This window comes from Leptonychotes weddellii, chromosome 10 (genome assembly GCF_054177405.1).
Source record: "Leptonychotes weddellii isolate Sample4059 chromosome 10, ASM5417740v2, whole genome shotgun sequence".
Lineage (NCBI taxonomy): Eukaryota > Metazoa > Chordata > Mammalia > Carnivora > Phocidae > Leptonychotes > Leptonychotes weddellii.
Genome location: NC_138378.1, coordinates 7035240 through 7054376, shown reverse-complemented (window position 1 = coordinate 7054376; position 19137 = coordinate 7035240). Strand labels below are relative to the sequence as shown.

The 19137-nt window shown below is 42.9% G+C and overlaps 1 protein-coding gene across 1 annotated transcript in view; it reads left to right on the top strand.

Annotated features, from left to right (window-relative positions):
- DOK5 (docking protein 5) overlaps positions 1-14498 on the top strand; it is a 134541-nt gene extending 120043 nt beyond the window's left edge. The window contains exons 7-8 of the mRNA XM_081832549.1: positions 6561-6681; positions 14015-14498. Coding sequence (XP_081688675.1) covers positions 6561-6681; positions 14015-14079 — 186 coding nt within the window. The 3' untranslated portion in view covers positions 14080-14498. The remainder of the gene's footprint in view (positions 1-6560; positions 6682-14014) is intronic.
- The last annotated feature ends 4639 nt before the right edge of the window (positions 14499-19137 follow it).

Here is a 19137-nt window from a genome sequence, read left to right as displayed (position 1 = left end):
TGGATAGCACCTACTTCTATCTGATTTTATTTTTCTGAGGACAGCTTACTTAGATATAATTCACATACCATGCCATACACCCTTTAAACTGTACAGTTTGAGCGGTTTCACTATATTCACAGAGTTGTCTCCATCACCACCATCAACTCCAGAATATTTTCAGCACCCCAAAAAGAAACTTGTCTCCTATAGCCATCACCTGCCCAGCCATAGGCAACCACTAATTTACCTTCTCTTTCTCTCTGGATTTACCTCTTCTGGACATTTCGTATAAATGGATTCATACAACATAATGGTCTCTTGCAAATGGCTTCATTCACCTGACATCATGTTTTCAGCTGCATCTATGTGGTAGCAGGTAGCAGGACCTCATTCTTTTGTACCGCAATCTGATTACTTTTTATGCGTTTAGTTTGTCTCATTAAAAGGGAAGTTCTATGAGAAAGGGCACCTTGAGGCTCAGATAAGAGGAGGATGTGTCCCATACCCCATGGTTCTTGTAGAGCATAGCCTAAACTGGAGCATGGTCTCTGACTCTATGGTCAATCTCTCTTCCCAGCAACATAGTGTTTTTGTGCCTTTGAAACCCTATCAGTTACAACCATTGATTGGTTGAGTATTTCCGGCCACGGGGCAGCATCAGTACTCACTTAGCCTGGGTTAGGAAGAGACCTATGTGCATCCCTCTGTTTAGGGAGAAAGTTCAAGTGTTCAAGTACAAGACGGCATTTGTTTGACTTTCATGAAGCCTGTCTTTCTTCCCTGGTGGGATCTTGAGCTAACACTGCTAATAGAATGAATAAATGGGTAGAGTTGAACTCCCCTGCTGCTGGACTGTCCTGGCCAATTGTGCATCTGCATGTAGGCAGATCTTTCCCTGAGGCCTTGCTGCAGCTCATCACTTGAATAGCAAAGTAGGATGGAGCAGAGTCTTATTAGCACATCCCCCACAGCCAGTGAAAGCCAAGTTAATTTAACCTGGACCTAGAGCTTCCACAGGAATTCAGCCTTGGGCTAACGGTGCTTCTCATTTGCTGGGTTGACTAGGATTGATTTCTGAAAACTATTCCCTGCTACCTGGGCAAAAGTGGGGTTCTTTCATTTGTTCATGCATTCATTCATCCGGTCTGTATTTGTGAAGCCGCTGGAGGCCCTAGTGAGGTGCTGGGGATATGGAGGTAAAATATATACTCACCGTTTTCCAGTATCAACAAAACAATGAGATGATGAGAGTAAGAATGGAGCATGAGGGGCACCTGGGTGGATCCATCTGTTAAGATCAGGTCATGATCTCAGGGTCCTGGGATGGAGCCCCAAGTGGGGCTCCCCGCTCAGCAGGGAGTCTGCTTGTCCCTCTGCCCCTTCCCTCCCCCCACTCGTGCTTGTGCGTGCACACTCTCTCTCTCCCTCTCTTTCAAATAAATAAAATCTTTAAAATAAATTTAAAAAAAAGAACAGACCTAGAGATATCTGGTAGGAGCACTAGATGTCATTAAGGGAGAAGAGATGTCAGGAAAATGTTGAGGGGTTCCTGAGCTGACTCCTGAAGGGAAGGTAGGCATCAACCAGGTGAGAAGTGGGGAAATGGGGTGCACACAGACCACACACAGCCTGTCTGTACTCCCTATTTGGCTGGCAAGCCCTTCTTTACCCTTATGGGTTGGATTCACTCACGTGCTCGCAAATGTTTAATAACTGGCTCTCTGAAAAACAGTGCGTGCGTGTGTACACAGAGTTGGGAAATGACATAGAGAAACACGCTATTTTACAGTGTTTCTACCAGGTAGATGTAACCGACTCAAATAATTTCAGAGCATAGATGATAGTAAAATACCCAGGAAGTGATGAGTCTTGAGTAATACATCTGTTATGACTTGAATAACATCTGTACAATTGCATATGTTATATACACAGTTTATTTAACTGTAAGTTTGTGTAATTTAATTTTTATTGATGGCTGCATTTAACAACCAGCTCAAAAAATGCCTGAAATGTAATACTTGGCTTTTGCAAGCTGGTTCGAGCCAGCTCTCTCACATCATTGACTGGATTCATTCTTTCCCTCGGCAAGAGTGTGCCGAGCATCTACTGTTTACCAGGCACTGTTCTGAGAGCTGAGACTACCTCAGTGAACAAAACAAAGAACACAATTCCCTTCTGGTTCTAAAATTCTGATTTTTAGTCACTGATCTTTCCAACCAGCCTTGAGCCTCCATGTTCCCTTTACTGTCTCCAAGCCTTGTCTTGCACTGACCACAGTCTGGGCTCCCTGGGTGTATCATTCCCAGAGCCGCAAGTGCACACACATCCAGGCATCTCAAGAGTCTAACATTTAGAAGCAGCAACTAAGGACACCTAGTCTGACCTCAGACATCCTGCAGCCCTCCTGCGGGCTGGAGGTAGTCTGAGAGATGTACTAAGATGCGGAGCTACCAGAACCTCTGTGACCCCGGGGGAGACGGCTGGGGATTAATCTGTGTTCCTACCTGATTGCTATGTTCCTTTGTCACTCCTCCTGCTCAGATTTTGATGCCCTTTTCCTGTCATCCCAGGGCACCCAGATTTCCTCTGCTTTGCCCTTACTGTATTGTCTTAGACACAAGCTCTTTGAGGTTATAGACTGTGCCTCAAAATCAACAAGTATTTGATGATAAGCTGAAGAAATGTTCTTTCCATTTATTTGTTCAGATGGCCAAACCTTGTAAGTTTATCATCTCTGGAAAAATCAAACTTAGCATGTTTATGTGCATGTGTAAAGACTGCTCCCCACTTGGCCGCCATGGTTTTAGGAGGCAATTTGAATGTGACCTTGAACTTGAACAAACGTGGAGAACAAATAGGTGCTGGTCAGTAGGTTCTGAGAGATGGAGTTCAGGTCCTGGGACGAAGGGGCCAGCTAACACCTTGCTGTGTGAACTCGGGTACCAATTTTTTGGCTTCTTAACATAGGAAACTGGGCTGGATATTCCCGTAGTTTGGTGTTCCATGACTCTATTAAACTTTCCTAATAGTCGCAGGATGCAAAATGGATGGTTTGGATAATTTTTTTTTTTTTTAATATATATAGGGTTCAAGGATACCTATTTAATGAAAAGGTGGGAACAAGACTATCAGATATGGTAGACAGTTCTACTTAAAACACCATTTCCGTATTCACATTGAGTTGAGATGCATTTGATAAATTGGAGAATGATTTATTCTAATATCAAAGTGCGTTGGTGCAAAAAACAAACAAACAAACAAAAAAAAAAAACAACCCACTTTTCTTTTTCCTAGGCAAGGGAAGCCCAGTATAGTAGGAGTAGAATTATAACCTTTAGCAGGACAGGGAAAAGCCCTCAGTAAACTACTGCACAGCAGAGCCTCTTCCAGCTAGAGTTTAAGAAGATAAGAAATTGGCAGAGGCACCAAAGGCTCTACCCGGAGAGGTGCATCCCCACCTTGTACAGCTCTGGACCAGCTCTTGTTCACGGGGCTACACAGCCAGCAGGGCACACCCTTGGGGAAGAGCCTACGCTCCATCTGCATAGCCTGGACTTCTGAAGACAGCATTTCTAACCAAATGTTTTCCTGTGTGTGTGTTTTTTTAAACAACCCTTGCAAAACCTCCAGCCTCTAAGCCTCCAAGCTGCCTCTCAGAGGAGCGATTCCTTTGCTTAGAAAGCAGCATACGTTTTGAGGGGTCGTCCCATAAGCCGATTTTCCCAAAAGAATTGCAGATGGGGAGGTTTTTCAGAAATGTCCATGTCTCGTTATAGCAGAAATAGCTGTACTTCAAACGTTTATGGTTTGGGGTCATCTATTTTTTTACTCCTTAATGTGAAATTACTATGATTTTTATAAACGAGAAAAACCAAACTATATAAAAGTGTGTAAGGTTAAAAAAGAAAAAGGAGGAAGAATGCAACCTTTCTCTCCATGTACTCAAGATGACCTAATTTTAAATCCTCCGAAAATGTAGTGTTACTTTGTATTTCCAGCTGTGGTGTCAATGAGCATCCATTCATGTCCCCTGCACTGGGTGTTGAGACTAAGACTCAGAGTGCCTTGCAGCAATAAAGAATGAGGGTGGAAACTTCCCTGATAGGTATCTCACCAAATGACTTCTCACCCTTAAAGTATTGCATTGTTAAATAAGACTTTTTTTTTTTCATTATTTTTCTCTGGAGACAATTAAGATGCCCCTTTTTTCATGAACTACGGTAATCTTTCAAAGGGTTGAGGAAGAAAGAGAGAGCCAGGCTGTGTAATGTTCTCCATGAAACATGATGTTGGTGTTATTGCATTCTTGTTCCTAAATAAGCTTTCTAAAAATACAGTCAAATCATGCTGGCCTGCAGAACTACATTCACGGTACTGCAGTGAATAAGTTGAAGGGACGGCTATTTCCCGAATGTTTTCTTTATATTAAATTTTTTATTGTATTAAATAGAATATCTTTTTATTAAGAAAATCCAATAATCAGGACCTTGGAAATCTAGTTCTTTTCCTTTATTTATTTATTTATTTATTTATTTATTTATTTATTTATTTATTTATTTTTGTGTTCCATGTAAATGAGGTTGAATGTCACCGGAAGTCACTGGTAAATAGGTTTCTGCTTCTTTGTTTTTGTTTTTTGCTCTTAAGCTTTGAGACTTTCATGTGTACAGAAATAGAGAAACAGAACTTTTCTACTAGCTTTGTGCTCGGCTCTTTGCCCTTTTGATCCGACAGGACATGTTTGGGGAAGAAAATGTCCCTATGAAACCTAGTACTAATTCTACCTGGGAACACATTCTGGTAATTGTCCTATTGTGATAGGATGGAGAATTCAATCCATCGCATGTAAATGCAACACATGTAAATTAAATTATCTTTGGAATAAATGGCTCTAATCTTTTTTTCAAGTTCAATCTCATCAACTAGAATGAGTTTTGGTCACTGGGGTATGAAGCCTCCTATTATTTCAGCTTCACTGAATGAATGGACAGATATTAGGCCTGGATCTACCATACTGATGAGGTGTGTAGAATGGAGAGTTTGAGTTTTCTTAAAAAAAAAAAATCTCTAAATGGGCCTTGCAATTCATAATAATAATAATTATATCCCTCATTTTTTTCCTGTACCTAGTTTGTGCTAGACAGGTGCTGAGCAGGTACTGAACTCTAATACAACCCAAGTGGGCAGGCATTTAATGTCACTGCTTCTCATACAACCAATTAAAATGACATTCCACTAGATACAGTGGTCTGCAACTCACCATTTCCCTAACAATACAATATATAAATGTTTCCTTTTCCGTTGACGTGAATCTACCTTCCTCTGGTTTGCAGTTGCCAAGTATGTCCTAGTGTCTCAGTGCAAATAACCAGGTCCTCAGCAGTAGAGACTCAAGCTGCCTCTGGTTGGTTTGCGACGCTTGCAAACTATGTCCCACTGCATAAGCTTGTGCAGATCTGTGTATTTCTGGGCACATTTGTAAAACTGAGGTGGGTTATTTGATATTCAGACAACTCCGGGAAATCAAACATTGTGAGTAGTCACTTCTCCTGTTAATGTGTAATAAAACTAAGCCATGATTGCATTTAGACGGGGCTGAGATGAGAGGGGGGCGGGGAGGGCTGCCTCACATCACACTCATGCTCTTCTAGCTGTGTTGTCCCTGTGTACCTGTCCTTCTACTCAACTCCTACCCATCCTACGAGGCCACCTTCTCTCTGAAACTTCCCTTGTAAAGCCAGTTCCACCAGTGTGTCAGACAGGCCACAGACGACTCCCCAGGACCCGGGCCCAAGAGCCCCGGCTTCCCCTTCCCTCCATCAGTATCTGGAACAGGGATCAGGCGCTTGGAAGAGCAGACAGTGTTTTGTTCTGATGCTAGTGACAGAATACCCAATTCAAATCAGCTTGAACTGAAAAGAGATAATTGGCTCATATAATTGAGAAGTCCAGGGCCAGTTTCCAGGTTTAGGTGGGATCCAAGGTCACCGCCTTTTCTTGGCTGTCTTCCTCGGAATCAGTTCATTGACTGGCAGGCTCTCCCTTCGTTGTTCCAAGGCAGGCTCCTGTGCATCTCCTGTCCCCAGCAGCCCCACAAGGAAGCCCATTCATTCAACGCAACATGTATTTATTGTGCTCCTACCACGTGCCAGGAAATATTCTGGACCTGGGGGAGAGAGCAGTGAACCACACAGGCAAAAACCCTTGGCTTACCTCTGTTGATCTTCTCTTCCACAAAAGTTCTAATAACTGTTCCCAGGGGTTGTGTCTTACTGGCCTGACTTGGGTCACCAACCATCCCTAGAATCATTGGTGAGGTCAGCGCCCTGTAACCGGATGGATTGGGCTGAGCTGGGGGGAGGTTCTCCAGAGGAAAGTGGACACACTGTTGCCAGCGGGGGGAAGAACGGATGCTGCTAACTAAGCAAAAACAATGGCTACCCCGCGGCTCGGCGGGGAGATGCCCATTGATTTGCCCACCAGCTGCTCTCAGGTTCTGACTCCCAGCGCCCCAGTTCTCAGTCAAGTCTTTTCCAGCCCCAGGGTCGCTGACACACTCCTTTCTTCCCTTTGTGCAGCTCCAGATGAAGATGAGCGAGCGGGCCGCCTCCCTGAGCTCCATGGTGCCCCTGCCCCGTAGTGCCTACTGGCAGCACATCACGCAACAGCACAGCGCTGGACAGCTCTGCCACCTGCAAGGTAAGCGCGGGGCCAGGTGCCCGGGCAGTGCGCCTGGCAGCCCTGTGGTGGGGGAGCACAGCCAGCCTGGCTGTCCCCTTTCCCCCGGGGCCAGGGCCCCCATCGAGGCCGCACTCCGGGGCCCGTCCTCGATCACAGCGTCCTGGGGAAATAGTTTAACATGCAGATTCTTCTGGAAGTGGCTGAGCAAACCACCTTGATCAAACACCTGCACAGGGTGTGCGCAAGAGGGGTGGGGTCCACGCGGCGAGAAAACGGGCTAGTAGTGCAGCATCAGCATCACTTGGGAACTTGCTAGAAGGCAAATGTCCAGGCCCCTTCGGGGATCCTGAAAGCTCCAGCATCAGGCACTCTGGGGTTGGGGCCCAGCCATCTGTGTGTTCATCTAGCCCTCCAGGTGATTCTCGCGAATGCCCAAGCTTAGGAACCATGTGCTGTTGGAAGGGGATGCCCTGGGGCAGGGCCCTGGGTTCTGGTTCTGCAGGGACTCTAAGCAAACCCTAGGAGGCCTGTCTTCCAGAAAAGTGGGCTCAGAAGCGGGATACAGAAGGGCCCATGGTGGGGACAGCAGGAATAATTGGAAAAAAATTTTAAACATTTTCTTATCTTCTCAAATGCAGTTTTTATGGTTTACAGTATGCAAGAATAGCTTGTGCATATGTAACTTATAAAAAATAAATAGGCCTCTGTGGGGGACCCCTGCTGAAGAACTTTGCATGATCAGCTGCAAGACGCCAGAACTTTGAAGGGCATGCGCGAGACGGCACCTAGTTCACATGCAGTAATCTGTCAAATAAATGAATCTGAGAACAAATGAAGGGCCACAGAGGTGGCCGTAAATAGCACTGACTGTTCGCTAGTCACTGAGCCTTTTCAGCCCTTCCTGGTGGCCATTTCTCCCCCAGAGAGCTTTTCCCGTTCTTTCTTCCTGGAAGCCTGGGCCTCTCCCCCCATCCTAGGTCACTCTTTTTCATCTCTAGGTCTTACCTCCCGACTCCAAGGTAACCCTCCCGGACTCCCGTATAACTGGCGTGGGATCTTGACTATGTGTGCTCCCAAGACGAGGGTGCTGACCCCCCCTCTTTAGAGTCCTTATCCCAGTGCTCACATCATGTTGAATTGTGTGGCTAGTGGACTCATCTTCCAGGAAGCAGTAAAGCCAAGGAGAGCTGGGTCTTTTGTCCTCATCATTTTATCCCCCCAGTGCCTTGACGCAGTGGCCATCCTGAGTATTTGTTGAACGAATGTGTACTGAGGGTACTTACATTCTAGTCTTTGTGACTGTAAGTTCTGCTCCCCAGCAGAGAACATGGCACAGTGTGGATGCTCAGAAAATATATCCTGAGTGTCTGTGTGAGTGAACAAGCTTACTTCGCAGGACATACCCACAGAGAGAGAGAGAGAGTTGGGTTAGATCAGGTTGTCCCGAAGACCATTTGTTCCCTAGCATGTTCACAAATTTTTGCAATATTTGAATTACATTATCAGCATTTTTCTCATATGCATACCCTCTGTACTATTATTCAATTTTACGCGGTCTCATCTCCTTAAATAAATTCCTTTTTGTAAAGAAAATTGTATGCCACTGCCTTTATACTATTATAGCAGCTGGCGGTGGTTTTTTTTTTAAGATTTTATTTATTTATTTGAGAGAGAGAATGAGATAGAGCATGAGGGGGCAGGGGCAGAGGGAGAAGCAGACTCCCTGCTGAGCCAGGGACTCCAGGATCATGACCTGAGCCAAAGGCACTCGCTTAACCAACTGAGCCACCCAGGAGCCCAGCAACTGGCTATGTTTTTTAATATACAATAAGATAAATAGCAGTTATTTTTATTTATTTTTTAAAAATTTTTATTATGTTAATCACCATACATTACATCATTAGTTTTCGATGCAGTGTTCCATGATTCGTTGTTTGCATATAACACCCAGTGCTCCATGCAGAACGTGCCCTCTTTAATACCCACCACCAGGCTAACCCATCCCCCAACCCCCCTCCCCTCTAGAACCCTCAGTTTGTTTTTCAGAGTCCATCGTCTCTCATGGTTCGTCTCCCCCTCCGATTTCCCCCCCTTCAGATAAATAGTAATTATTGAAAGTTTAAAGAAGTATGAATAACATAAATTCACACAAAGCTATTAAATTGCTTTGTAACTTGACTTTTTACACTTAACCAAGATGATCTTTACCAAGAAAGTTTGTCATTTTAGATTCTGCATGTCGGGCCTGCAAAGAAAAGTTGGGAACCAAAGTGATGTAGGCTTCATAGGGAGGAAATTGATAAGTGACCTTAATTCCTGAGATACTGAGTGGTAATTTGAGAAGTCGGTTTGCATCAAAGGTGATGTATGGTGGGATTTCCCTAGAATAGCATGTTTGCAAAGATGCGCTGACAGTGGGATAACCTGAACACTTAGGATATGTTGCAGTTTTAGAATTTATTAGTGAATATCCCAGAGCTTAAGAAAAGCTTAAGAAAAGATGCCATATGAAGAGCATACTAACCTTCCTCTCCTTAACTTATCAAACTATCCTTAACCCAAATGAGCAGACATTCATCAGGAATGACAAAGCCTGAGGGTCTTATCAGGACCCTGATGGTATAATAATACTTTACAAAATCTTTTGGAGTTTCAAAAAACATCTTTTTAGGTATAAAGAGGATGTTGTGGATACTGTTACACTCTGTTTGTATGCTCCCAAGGTATGTAAGACTGTTCTGACAACATCTACATCTGGTTACTATGAAGGAAACAGCTCTATTTCCACAGCATACAGACACATTTTTTCAAGAACAACAACAAAATTTGCAAATTCACCTGCACGCAAAAAGCCCATATTAAGGGTGGAAGGCCATACACAGCTCACGGGTCTGGGATGATTGTCAAAGACTAGTAATCCACTAATTCCAAAGTAATAGGAGTGATAATGGTACCTCTAGAAGTAGAGAAGATCTATACACAGCATAACAGCAAAGAAAGAAATTCGCATTCTTTGAGAAGTTCCCATTATTTCCTTTTATCAACACTAGCATGTCACAAATCAACTCATCAGAATTAAACTTGGGTTTATTCCCTTTATTGTTTTTATTACTAATTATCCCTACAATCTATCACTCAAAAATAATGAGAGATTACTGTAAAATCAGGTTCGGGTTTCTTGGTATAGATTTTTCAAGTGATCACAGACATAGGAGTCCCGGAACAGTAATTCGAGGATAGTGATTTCTTAATTTCTAGTGAGATTAATGGCCACCACAATGAGAATGAATACCACAGATTTCCTGCAGAGCTGATGGATTCTCAAGCTTTGTATTGATAATCTATAGGGTTTTGAAGATGATTGTGTTCTAGGTTTTGAAGGTGATAATTAAAGCTTCTCTTGGTTGCTCTTTGTCACATTATGATCTTCATTGAACATGAATTTCCGTTTGAGTTCTTACAGTTTTTCCCTGTTTGGCACACGGATAATACTTGCTGAATACTCTAATATCTTAGAGTATCTGTATGCATGAAAATGGCATGATAATTGTTTCAGAGTTATTTTTTGCTTTATGTTTTGGTACCAGTTACTCCATCAGATTATTTGCTTCTACATACTTTTGTTCCCCGTGTTGGTGAATGTGTTTAATTTTTATATTTAATTTGTACCAATGTTTACGGAGAGATTTCTTCACCTACATGTTCTGCGTTGATTTGTCTACATTTGTTTTATCTTGTGGATCGCTTTTGAGTCACCAGTATTCATTGAGATACAGGGCCAATATGTGGTCTATGTGTCGTATGGGACTCAATTTACCAGTAATTTGTTACCTTAAGAAAAAAAAAAGTTCTCAGACTACCTAAAATTATCTTGTTTATTAGAGGTGGTCACTTACATGACAAATAGGGTCAGTTCGTGTGTTGATCTGCATATGCTACCTGTCTTCCTCCTTCCCCTCCCCCCACCCCCAGAATAAAGTTGAAACTGGAAGAAAATGACATCATTGCCTGTGTGTGCCATACATTGAGGTTACATGGCCCATGATGTCTTCTTGTTTGATGGTGTTTGTGAGTTGTGACTCCTCTGGCCAGCTCATTTCCTGGGGGGTATTTCAGGATGACTTTTCCAGATGACAGATCTGGAAGCTAATCTTGGAAAACATATAGACCCTTACAGGGACACTGGTCCATCTGGTTGGAGCACAGGTCAATTCCTCTCCAAATTCAGTCCTACAGAGCCACCTCCTGGTTGGTTTTGGAATTATTCTCTTATTATTCCTGTCGGTGGCGGGCAAGAGGGGCTGGCTTTGACACAGCCTGGTAGGTGAAGACAGATTTAATCCACCATCACTGCCTCTCCTGCCCCATTTCCAGTTTTCATATCGAAATGCCTTTGAGGGTTGAGCATATACAAAATCAACACGTGAAAGAGGTTTATCATGAATCCTGGAGGAAATTCATGAAAGAGAAGCGTTTATCAAGTTGAACACTGTATTCACAGGGTTCTTTCGGGAATGCATCGCCTAAAATGACCACAGAGCGGTGGGTTCCCAAGTGTGTTCCGTGGAGTATTAGCCTCAGTAGATATGGCTCTTTCCCAAAACAGTACTGTAGTCCAGTAAGTTTGGGGGAAATGCTCCATGTTACGTTAAATTCTCCTTTTGGAGTTTGAGAATGCCAATCACTGTTTTCAAGGTTTCGAGATGTCCTGCCATAAAGAATCTGTTTAATTTTGTTTAAACTAGAGCTCTGCAAATTTATTTGCACATGAAACCTGTTCTCTCCTTTTTTAATGTAAATAAACATGAACAGACCACTAGTGAAGTGCTAGATTTGTTCCTCACAAGGCAGACAAAACATACTGAATGAGTATCTTTTATGAAGATAGCCTTTCTTAAAGACCTGCTTGGGGGCGGTAGGAGACAGCAGGTGTGTCCCTCTTCAGTGGGGGCCCTTCTTAAACTCTGTCACTTGCTTTCAAAGTTATCCTCTTAGGAATCTTTCTTTTACTTCAAAGGTGCTCCATTGCTTAATAGTTCCAGAATCCTTCTAATGGAATTGCCTTGGAAGACAGTGTCCCTTGTTCATAAACAAGAAGAAAATAGGTATCATTTATCAGATTTGACTTTAGATAATTTTAGGAAATCAGAGATTGGCACCAGATGTTTGTGTCACCATCTTCCTGATATCCTTCACGTTGCCGTATATGGTTCTCCTGACAACACTTGGAGTTGGAAAAAGCAGGACTGTGTTCTCCATTTCCATGAAGGCAGAACCTGAGACCCTTGGAGGTCAAGTACCTGCTCAAGATCACATGGCTAGTGGGTGGAGGGACTAGCGTTAAAACTCCTTTCTTTTATCGTATGTTCTTACCCGTGAGAAGAAATTCTGCCTCCATGGGTGTCTCAAAGGCACATACCATAGAAAGGAAAGAGCTCTTCCAGAGGATTGGTTCCAGCTCATGCAGTTTTCATGTTTATTTTAACGATGGTAGATTCCCAGAAGCAAGTGGCTACTTCAGAGACATCAACATTGGTTTTTCAATATTAATTCTAACACAGTCACATATGTGGCGTGTGCATCAGTTAAGAGAGAATAGATTAAGATTTGAGCAAATGTGAAAGGGTAACAAATAAATGAAAGTCTCAAGCTCTCATGTCTATCAGGATCAGGGAGGATGTGCAAACAGTGAGACAGGGCACGGATGGGCGTGGTGGGGTCCCTGGTGAATCCCAGGAACCCTGGGGCAGAAGAAGGGACAAGAGAACAGGGAAATAGACACCTTTATGGAAGTTTGAAGTTAACTATTGACCATCAATTCCAAATGCTTTATGACCTGTGCAGGCCGGAGAAGACGTCTGGGCCGAGATAGGGTCTACGGGCTGGTCCCAGCTCAGGACCTTTGTGTGACCTGCAAAAATATGGGGCAGGTGATTCTGTCCATTTCCTGGCTTTAAGCTAAAAATAGCACTGAAACCAAACCAGAAAGATTTGTTAGCCAGCATGATGATCGAGGCTGCAGGGGCTTCCATTCTGATGTGACCCCAAGTGAATACTATCAGTCACTTTTCTCACATACTTTTACAATCTAAGCAGCGATAAATGAAAGTTCAGGAAGGGCTTTGTTCTTGACCGAAGATTTGGATTTTGCATCCATGCCGTTTGCACACTTGTCTGCTTCCTGTGGGAACTTTTATCAAACTGTAATAAAGATGTATGGGCTATTTACCTGAAGTCCTCAAACTCATTAAGTAATCTCTACACCCAACACGGGGCTCAAACCCAACCTCCTAACCATTTTGAACACAGATTGTATTTTCTTTCCACTGCACACATATTCGGACCCACACACTGTAACACAGAGAAACAGTGTTAATGAGTTTAAATACTACTGCCAGCAGGTGGCAGTAAAACCTCTTGTTTGTATAAAATCAAGCGCTCTGTTTACGGGGATCGGCCAACCAGGGACTGCCGGCCAAAGACAGTCCACTGTCTTGTTTTTGTGAACAAAGTTTTGCTGGAGCATCCATGCCCATTCGTCATGTATGCACTGTGGTTGCTTTTATGCTGCGGGCAGCAGAGTTGAGTGGTTGCAGTGAGACCGTATGGTCTGCAAAATCTAAGATACTTAGTATCTGACCCTTTATAGATGAAGTTTGCCAACCCCTGTCTTATCTCACAGAGGCTGCTAACATGGGCCCTCTGTGTTGCCTTCCTGACTTCTTCACTTATCTTGGTTTGGAATCCAAGCCTGAAATTGATAAAGCCTAAGGAGTCCTTACAACAAAATTTCCTAAGTATAAATATAATATTGGCATATTTTTTTTTTTTTAAGATTTTACTTATTTATTTGTCAGAGAGAGAACGAGAGCACAAGCAGGGAGGGAGAAGCAGGCTCCCTGCCGAGCAGGAAGCCCAACGTGGGCCTCGATCCCAGGAGTCTGGGATCATGACCTGAGCCGAAGGCAGACACCCAACCATATGAGCTACCCAGGCGTCCCAGTATTGCCTTATTTCTAGTCTGGTTTCCAAAGAGTGTCCTAGACAAAAGTTTTCATAGTCCTATGATTCCTTCTCATTTCCCTTCAATATCCTGAACAAGGAGTTGATGAAGATAAAAAATTAAGGAGGAAAGTAACCGCTAGTAGTCTGATCATAGCTCAGTACAAAGACCACGTGCAAATGAGATGTTAATCATGTAGTCTCTCCTGACTCTTATTTGAGCGCCCTCGGAAAAAAAATCTGATGTTGTATGTTACTTACTTCTCTGCTATAGAAACCTGTTGCTAGCGAATTTGATCGCGTGCTTTCTTGAAATATAACCGCTGGTTTTAAATTCTTTTCGGAAAAGATGTCACCAGCCCTCTGAAGCTTCATCGGACAGAGACTTTTCCTGCCTACCGATCGGAGCACTGACAGGAGCTGCCGAGAATCGAGAATCGTTGTGTGACACACTTGTGATGTGTTGGCCGCCGCAGATCCACCAGGAGGCCACAGGATGGCAGCGAGGGGAGCCACGATGGAAAGAGGCGGGAAGTCCTGGCTAATTGTGTTGGTCATTGGGAAACTGCAATGCAATATTTGTCTTTTTCTTTCTTTTTTCTTTTTTTAAAAAAATCTTAGCGTGATTGAAACATGCTCTATAGATATCGACTTTTTGTTCCCTCTTTTACAGCTGGACAGAAAGGAGTCGATGCCACAGAATGATTTTCTATTGTAGATACCATGTCCCTTGCACTTCTCTGAATCTATCCTTTTGTGGATTCTTGTGATTTTCCTTCTGAGTGTTTCAATTGTATGACAGTCAGTACTGATAATAAAATGGTTCTTCATTATTTGTTATTCGTTGATACCGTATTCCTCAGTTAATATTATGGTTCTGGTTAACTACGGGAAATTATTTTTTATTACGTTACCAATTAGTTAAATCCGTGCTTTGACTGGCTCTTACCTATTAGGTTAAGAAATAACTTTCAAGGACCCTTTAGTCTTCTTTTCAGGGTTACAGCTTTGCTCTCACACCATCTTCCTCCTACCCCCTACCTTCGTTTATTTTAAAGCCTTTGTTTTGTTTGGAGTCCCTTCGTAAAACATTTTAAAATAAAAGAGCATTCTTCACCCCTATGTTCTTTGGATTCTGGTGACCTGGTTTTCTCTTCTATCTTCGGTATTTATGAAGGTATGTGACTATCTTCCTTAGGAGCCATGAGCGGTCTGGCATTACCCTTGATTTAGTGCGACCATTTATACATTCGCCCACTTACTCATTCAGCTGGTCTGGATGGAGCATTTTTTCTAGTTCCGGACACTGTGCTCAATAGAATCCAGGGATAGAGGGCTAAAGAGACGAAGGCCCTGTCACCTTAAGTGCAGAGGAGTATGACAGGGAAATAAAGTTGCAATTATAATACAGAGTGACAACCGCTAAATGGGTCCCCAGTGGTCATGTGCCTCTGAAGAGGTGGTCAGTCTATGCCCCAGGCTTTCCGACTGGGATCTGCCAGATGGGAATTCCATCTTGGGCGGTCCTGAAGCTAGAATGGTTATGGCCGCATGGGAAAGAGGGATGGTGTGTGTCTCGGTCACTACCCTCTTGTCAGTAGTATTCCCGGATACAATATAGGGCATCTGGTTAAATTTGATATACGATGATTTAAGTTTTTAGTGTAAATACATCCCAAATATTGCATGAGATATAGATATACTAAAAATTATTTGTTGTATATCTCAGATTGAAATTTGATGGCATGCTCTGTATTTTTCTTTGCTAAATCTGGCTGTCCTATTTCCCAGGCTCTAGACCTGTGCCTTACACGTAGCTCATGCTTGAAAAATACGTGATAATTGAATGGATAGATGAATAAACTCTTATCCTGGCGAAAGAATTCTTCCCATAAGGGGAGGCAAGTTAATATTGATTGTGTACTTTCTCAGTGCCAGACACTGAGCTAGGCCCTTCTAAAATTAGTTTTCCCCAGAAAAATCTTTCCTGTATTTTCTAGGAAAAAAGTGAGTTTTACTCAGGGCCATAAAAAAGGTTCATTTTCATTTGTGCTCCTTCCCAAAAGTGCATAATTTCTCGAAATGGAGATTGACCGATGAAACCCCAAAGGACCTGCTAAAATCCAGGTCTGCCTAGCGAAAATCCCCATTGGATCTGAGTTAGTTGGGGTTTCCAAGGACACTGTTGGTTAGGATGTGTTTGTCCTGGAGGTGGAAAAAAATCGGGGGGGAGGGGGAAGGAAGATTAAATTCAGCTAAGAATTAGCGGATTAGGGACACAGACATGACACAGTGCTAATGGCTTTGCTGGAATGCTTTTGTGTTCTCTATGTTCTGTGTAGCTACTTTCCACATTATGTTAGCTCATCCTCCTTCTCCCAGGTGTATTCAGATTCATCTTTTCAAAAATCTGGTTCGCCACAAACATTTGACTATTTCTTCACCATTTATTATCCTAACTCTAGCTGGCTCTTGTTTTTATTTTCTTTCTCTTCTAAAACTGTCTCATAAGAGGTTCTCCCTGGTTCCCGGGGCCTTGGCTGCCAACATGGGGGCTGATGTTGAAGAAGGAGATAAAGGAAATGGAATTAAAGAAATAATTATCATTTTAATGAAGTCAAAATTGCTGAAGCAAGTCTAAAGCTTAATGAGCGTGTAAAGAAATGTCGCTGAATGTAGTAAACTACACATCAGAAGCTCCTTTAGGATTTTTTAAAAAAGAAACATTTCGACCAAAAAAGAATTAGAGTCCTACTTGGTTTCCTAATGGTTTTTATTTATTGTCAAGCACCATTCTAAGTGCTTTACCTGTATTACTTAATCTCCACAATGGGTCCACGAGGTAAGTAGAATTCTTGGTTCCATTTTATAGATGGGGAAACTGAGCTTTAAGGAGCCTTAATAATCTAAATAATATGCCCAAGATCTCTTAGCTTTGTTGAAAGGTAAACGGTGACACATTAACGTTTTCAAGTTTATTTGAGCAATAGTCGTTTGAATTGGGCAGCGCCAAACCAAAGGTGGCTAGGGGTGCTCCGGGGACAAGATCCCAGAAAGGAGCCAGAGAGAGGTTTTTATAGAGAAGATGAGGAAGCAAAGCAAAGAAATCATTTGATTGACTCTAGTTTAAGTGGTTGCTTTATTTGAGAAAGTCTCGTGATTGGTTGTGCTTGAGTTTCATTTTCTAGCATTCCCATGCATTGACTCTGGCTTGCGTTTTGGTTGGCTTATGGAGGCTACTGGTGCCTTAGCCCCACCCCATCCTTGTTTAATTACTTTAACAGCTACTAAAGGGCAGACTCACATTTGAACCCAGGCAGTCTGATTCCTGAGCCTACTATATCGAGCTCTGACACGTGCTGCCTTAGAGAGCAGCACACTTTTCTTTAACGGGTGAGAATCTAAATATTTTAGGCATATGGTCTCTGTTTCTGCTGTGCAAAAGCAACCATAGATAATACATGAGCCGATAGGCATGGCTGTGTGCCAGAATTTTATTTACAAAAGCAAGTGGCAGACTGGATTCACCCACCCTGTAGTTGCCAACCCCTACTCTAAATTATAAGAACCTCAAACACTCCCTTTTATTGGTTTCAGGTTTGGGATCGAAACCATGAAAAATTTAAACACCTTAATCCTGGAGCTTAAATAAAGGGAATAGGGACTTGAACTGATTCTCCTTTGTCTTTTTCTAATCTCTAACCCAGGTGATGACCATGTAATGTAAGAAAAGGGGGAGGTTTTCAAAGCCATGTGGATTTGTACATGATTCAAACTATATTCTAAAGCACCCATGCCAACATTGGAAATGAGCTGAATCTGGAGGTTAAGCTACAGAATTCTTCTTTGACATAGTTGTTGTTTCTGCTTTAATTATGTACTAAGAAAAGCAACAATTTTTTTGGTGGGAGGTGGGATGGGGGGATTGGTGAATAAAGTATATGTTCTGTGTGTCCCCTTTGCATGCAGGGCCAGTGATATAAAGATCTTTTACTCAGTTTGAGGCCGATTAATGTAGTAGTTATTAAAATGCTTTCTAGGGTGAGACTATTTGGGTTTCTGAAAGTCATTCATTCATTTCCCAAGTATTTATTCAGTATCATCCCTGGGTGTGCCAGGCTGTGTGTGGGAGTTTCCAGGAACTGTGTGGGTCCACTTATATGTGGATTTTTTTCCATAAATACAGTACTGTAAATGTATTTTCTCATAATAATTTTCTTAACATTTTTTCTCCAGCTTACTTTATTATAAGACTATAATATATAATACATACAACATGCAAAACATGTGTTAATCAACTGCGTTATTGGAAATCCGACTCCTAGTCAACAGTAGGCTGTTGGTAGTTAAGGTTTTTAAGTTAAGGGGAATCAAGTTATTCTCAGGTTTTCAACTGAGCAGGATTCAGTGTGCCTTACCCTTGTGTTGCTCAAGGGTCACCTGTGTTAACAAAATCTTCTTCCCTCTAGTCCCAGGAAAAAACTACATCCGTTCTCAGATTCCCATTAAGACAGCAAACTCAATACTTTCCATTCATACTGAGGTTTTAAGTTCTTTGGGTTAAATATTGGAGGTAAGGCTGCCCATCTTCTGAAGAAAGTCAACAGTTGGCTGATTTCAGAGTAAGCCCATTGGCTCAATCTGTGATAATTCGATTCAGCCAAGGCAGGACCTTGTGCTAATCATTTGCCTACAGCTGTGCTGAATAAGATGGAGCCACCCGTATTCTACTCTCTGAGCTTGTAGTTCTCAAACGTTGGCAAAAGATACTGGGGAGCCCGTGGTTCTACATTTCCAATCAGTGTCTCTAGGTAATTCTAGGGCAGGTGGTATAAAATCCCGTCTTAAACCTTGAGGAGATAGAAATGGTGAGGTTTGGCCCCTAGAGGCAATCATTAAGGTGTTCTTAACCAGGACATGGCCAGCAAGTCAGCAGGAAGAGCTGGGATGCCAGCAGATGCGGGAATTCGGGCACAGAGGTACAAATGTGATTCTGCATGTGGGCTACCCACAGGATGGGGAGATGTGTTTTGATTGTGGCTCTGGAAGTGGGCTCCCACATGGCCTTTTCAGTGCCCTGGGGATATTTTCTTTGTTGCTATAACAACTAATAAGGAGACTTGGTTTGACCTTCTTTGTTTCTCTAAGATGCCTGAAGTGCAAGGTCTTCCCACACTGTTCTTTTTTAATAGGAAACCGCCCCCCAAGAGCTACCTGTGAAAGCAAAGCACAGACTGGAGAAGATGAGCAGGGTGAGGAAGGGGCCAGAGTCCAGTTGCTATTGTTGACGACTCAGGGCTGAGCCACTAGCCAGCCGGCCTCCCACCCCTCCTCCTGCCCCAGGTTTCTCCCAACCTTACTGCAACAGCAACTTGCTTTTCTTTAGCCTTTGGTACTGTTGTGTTTCCCTCTGCTGAAAAGCAGGAGCTGCTTGAGCGAACTGAAGATGTTGAAGATGGGTAAAGATCAGTG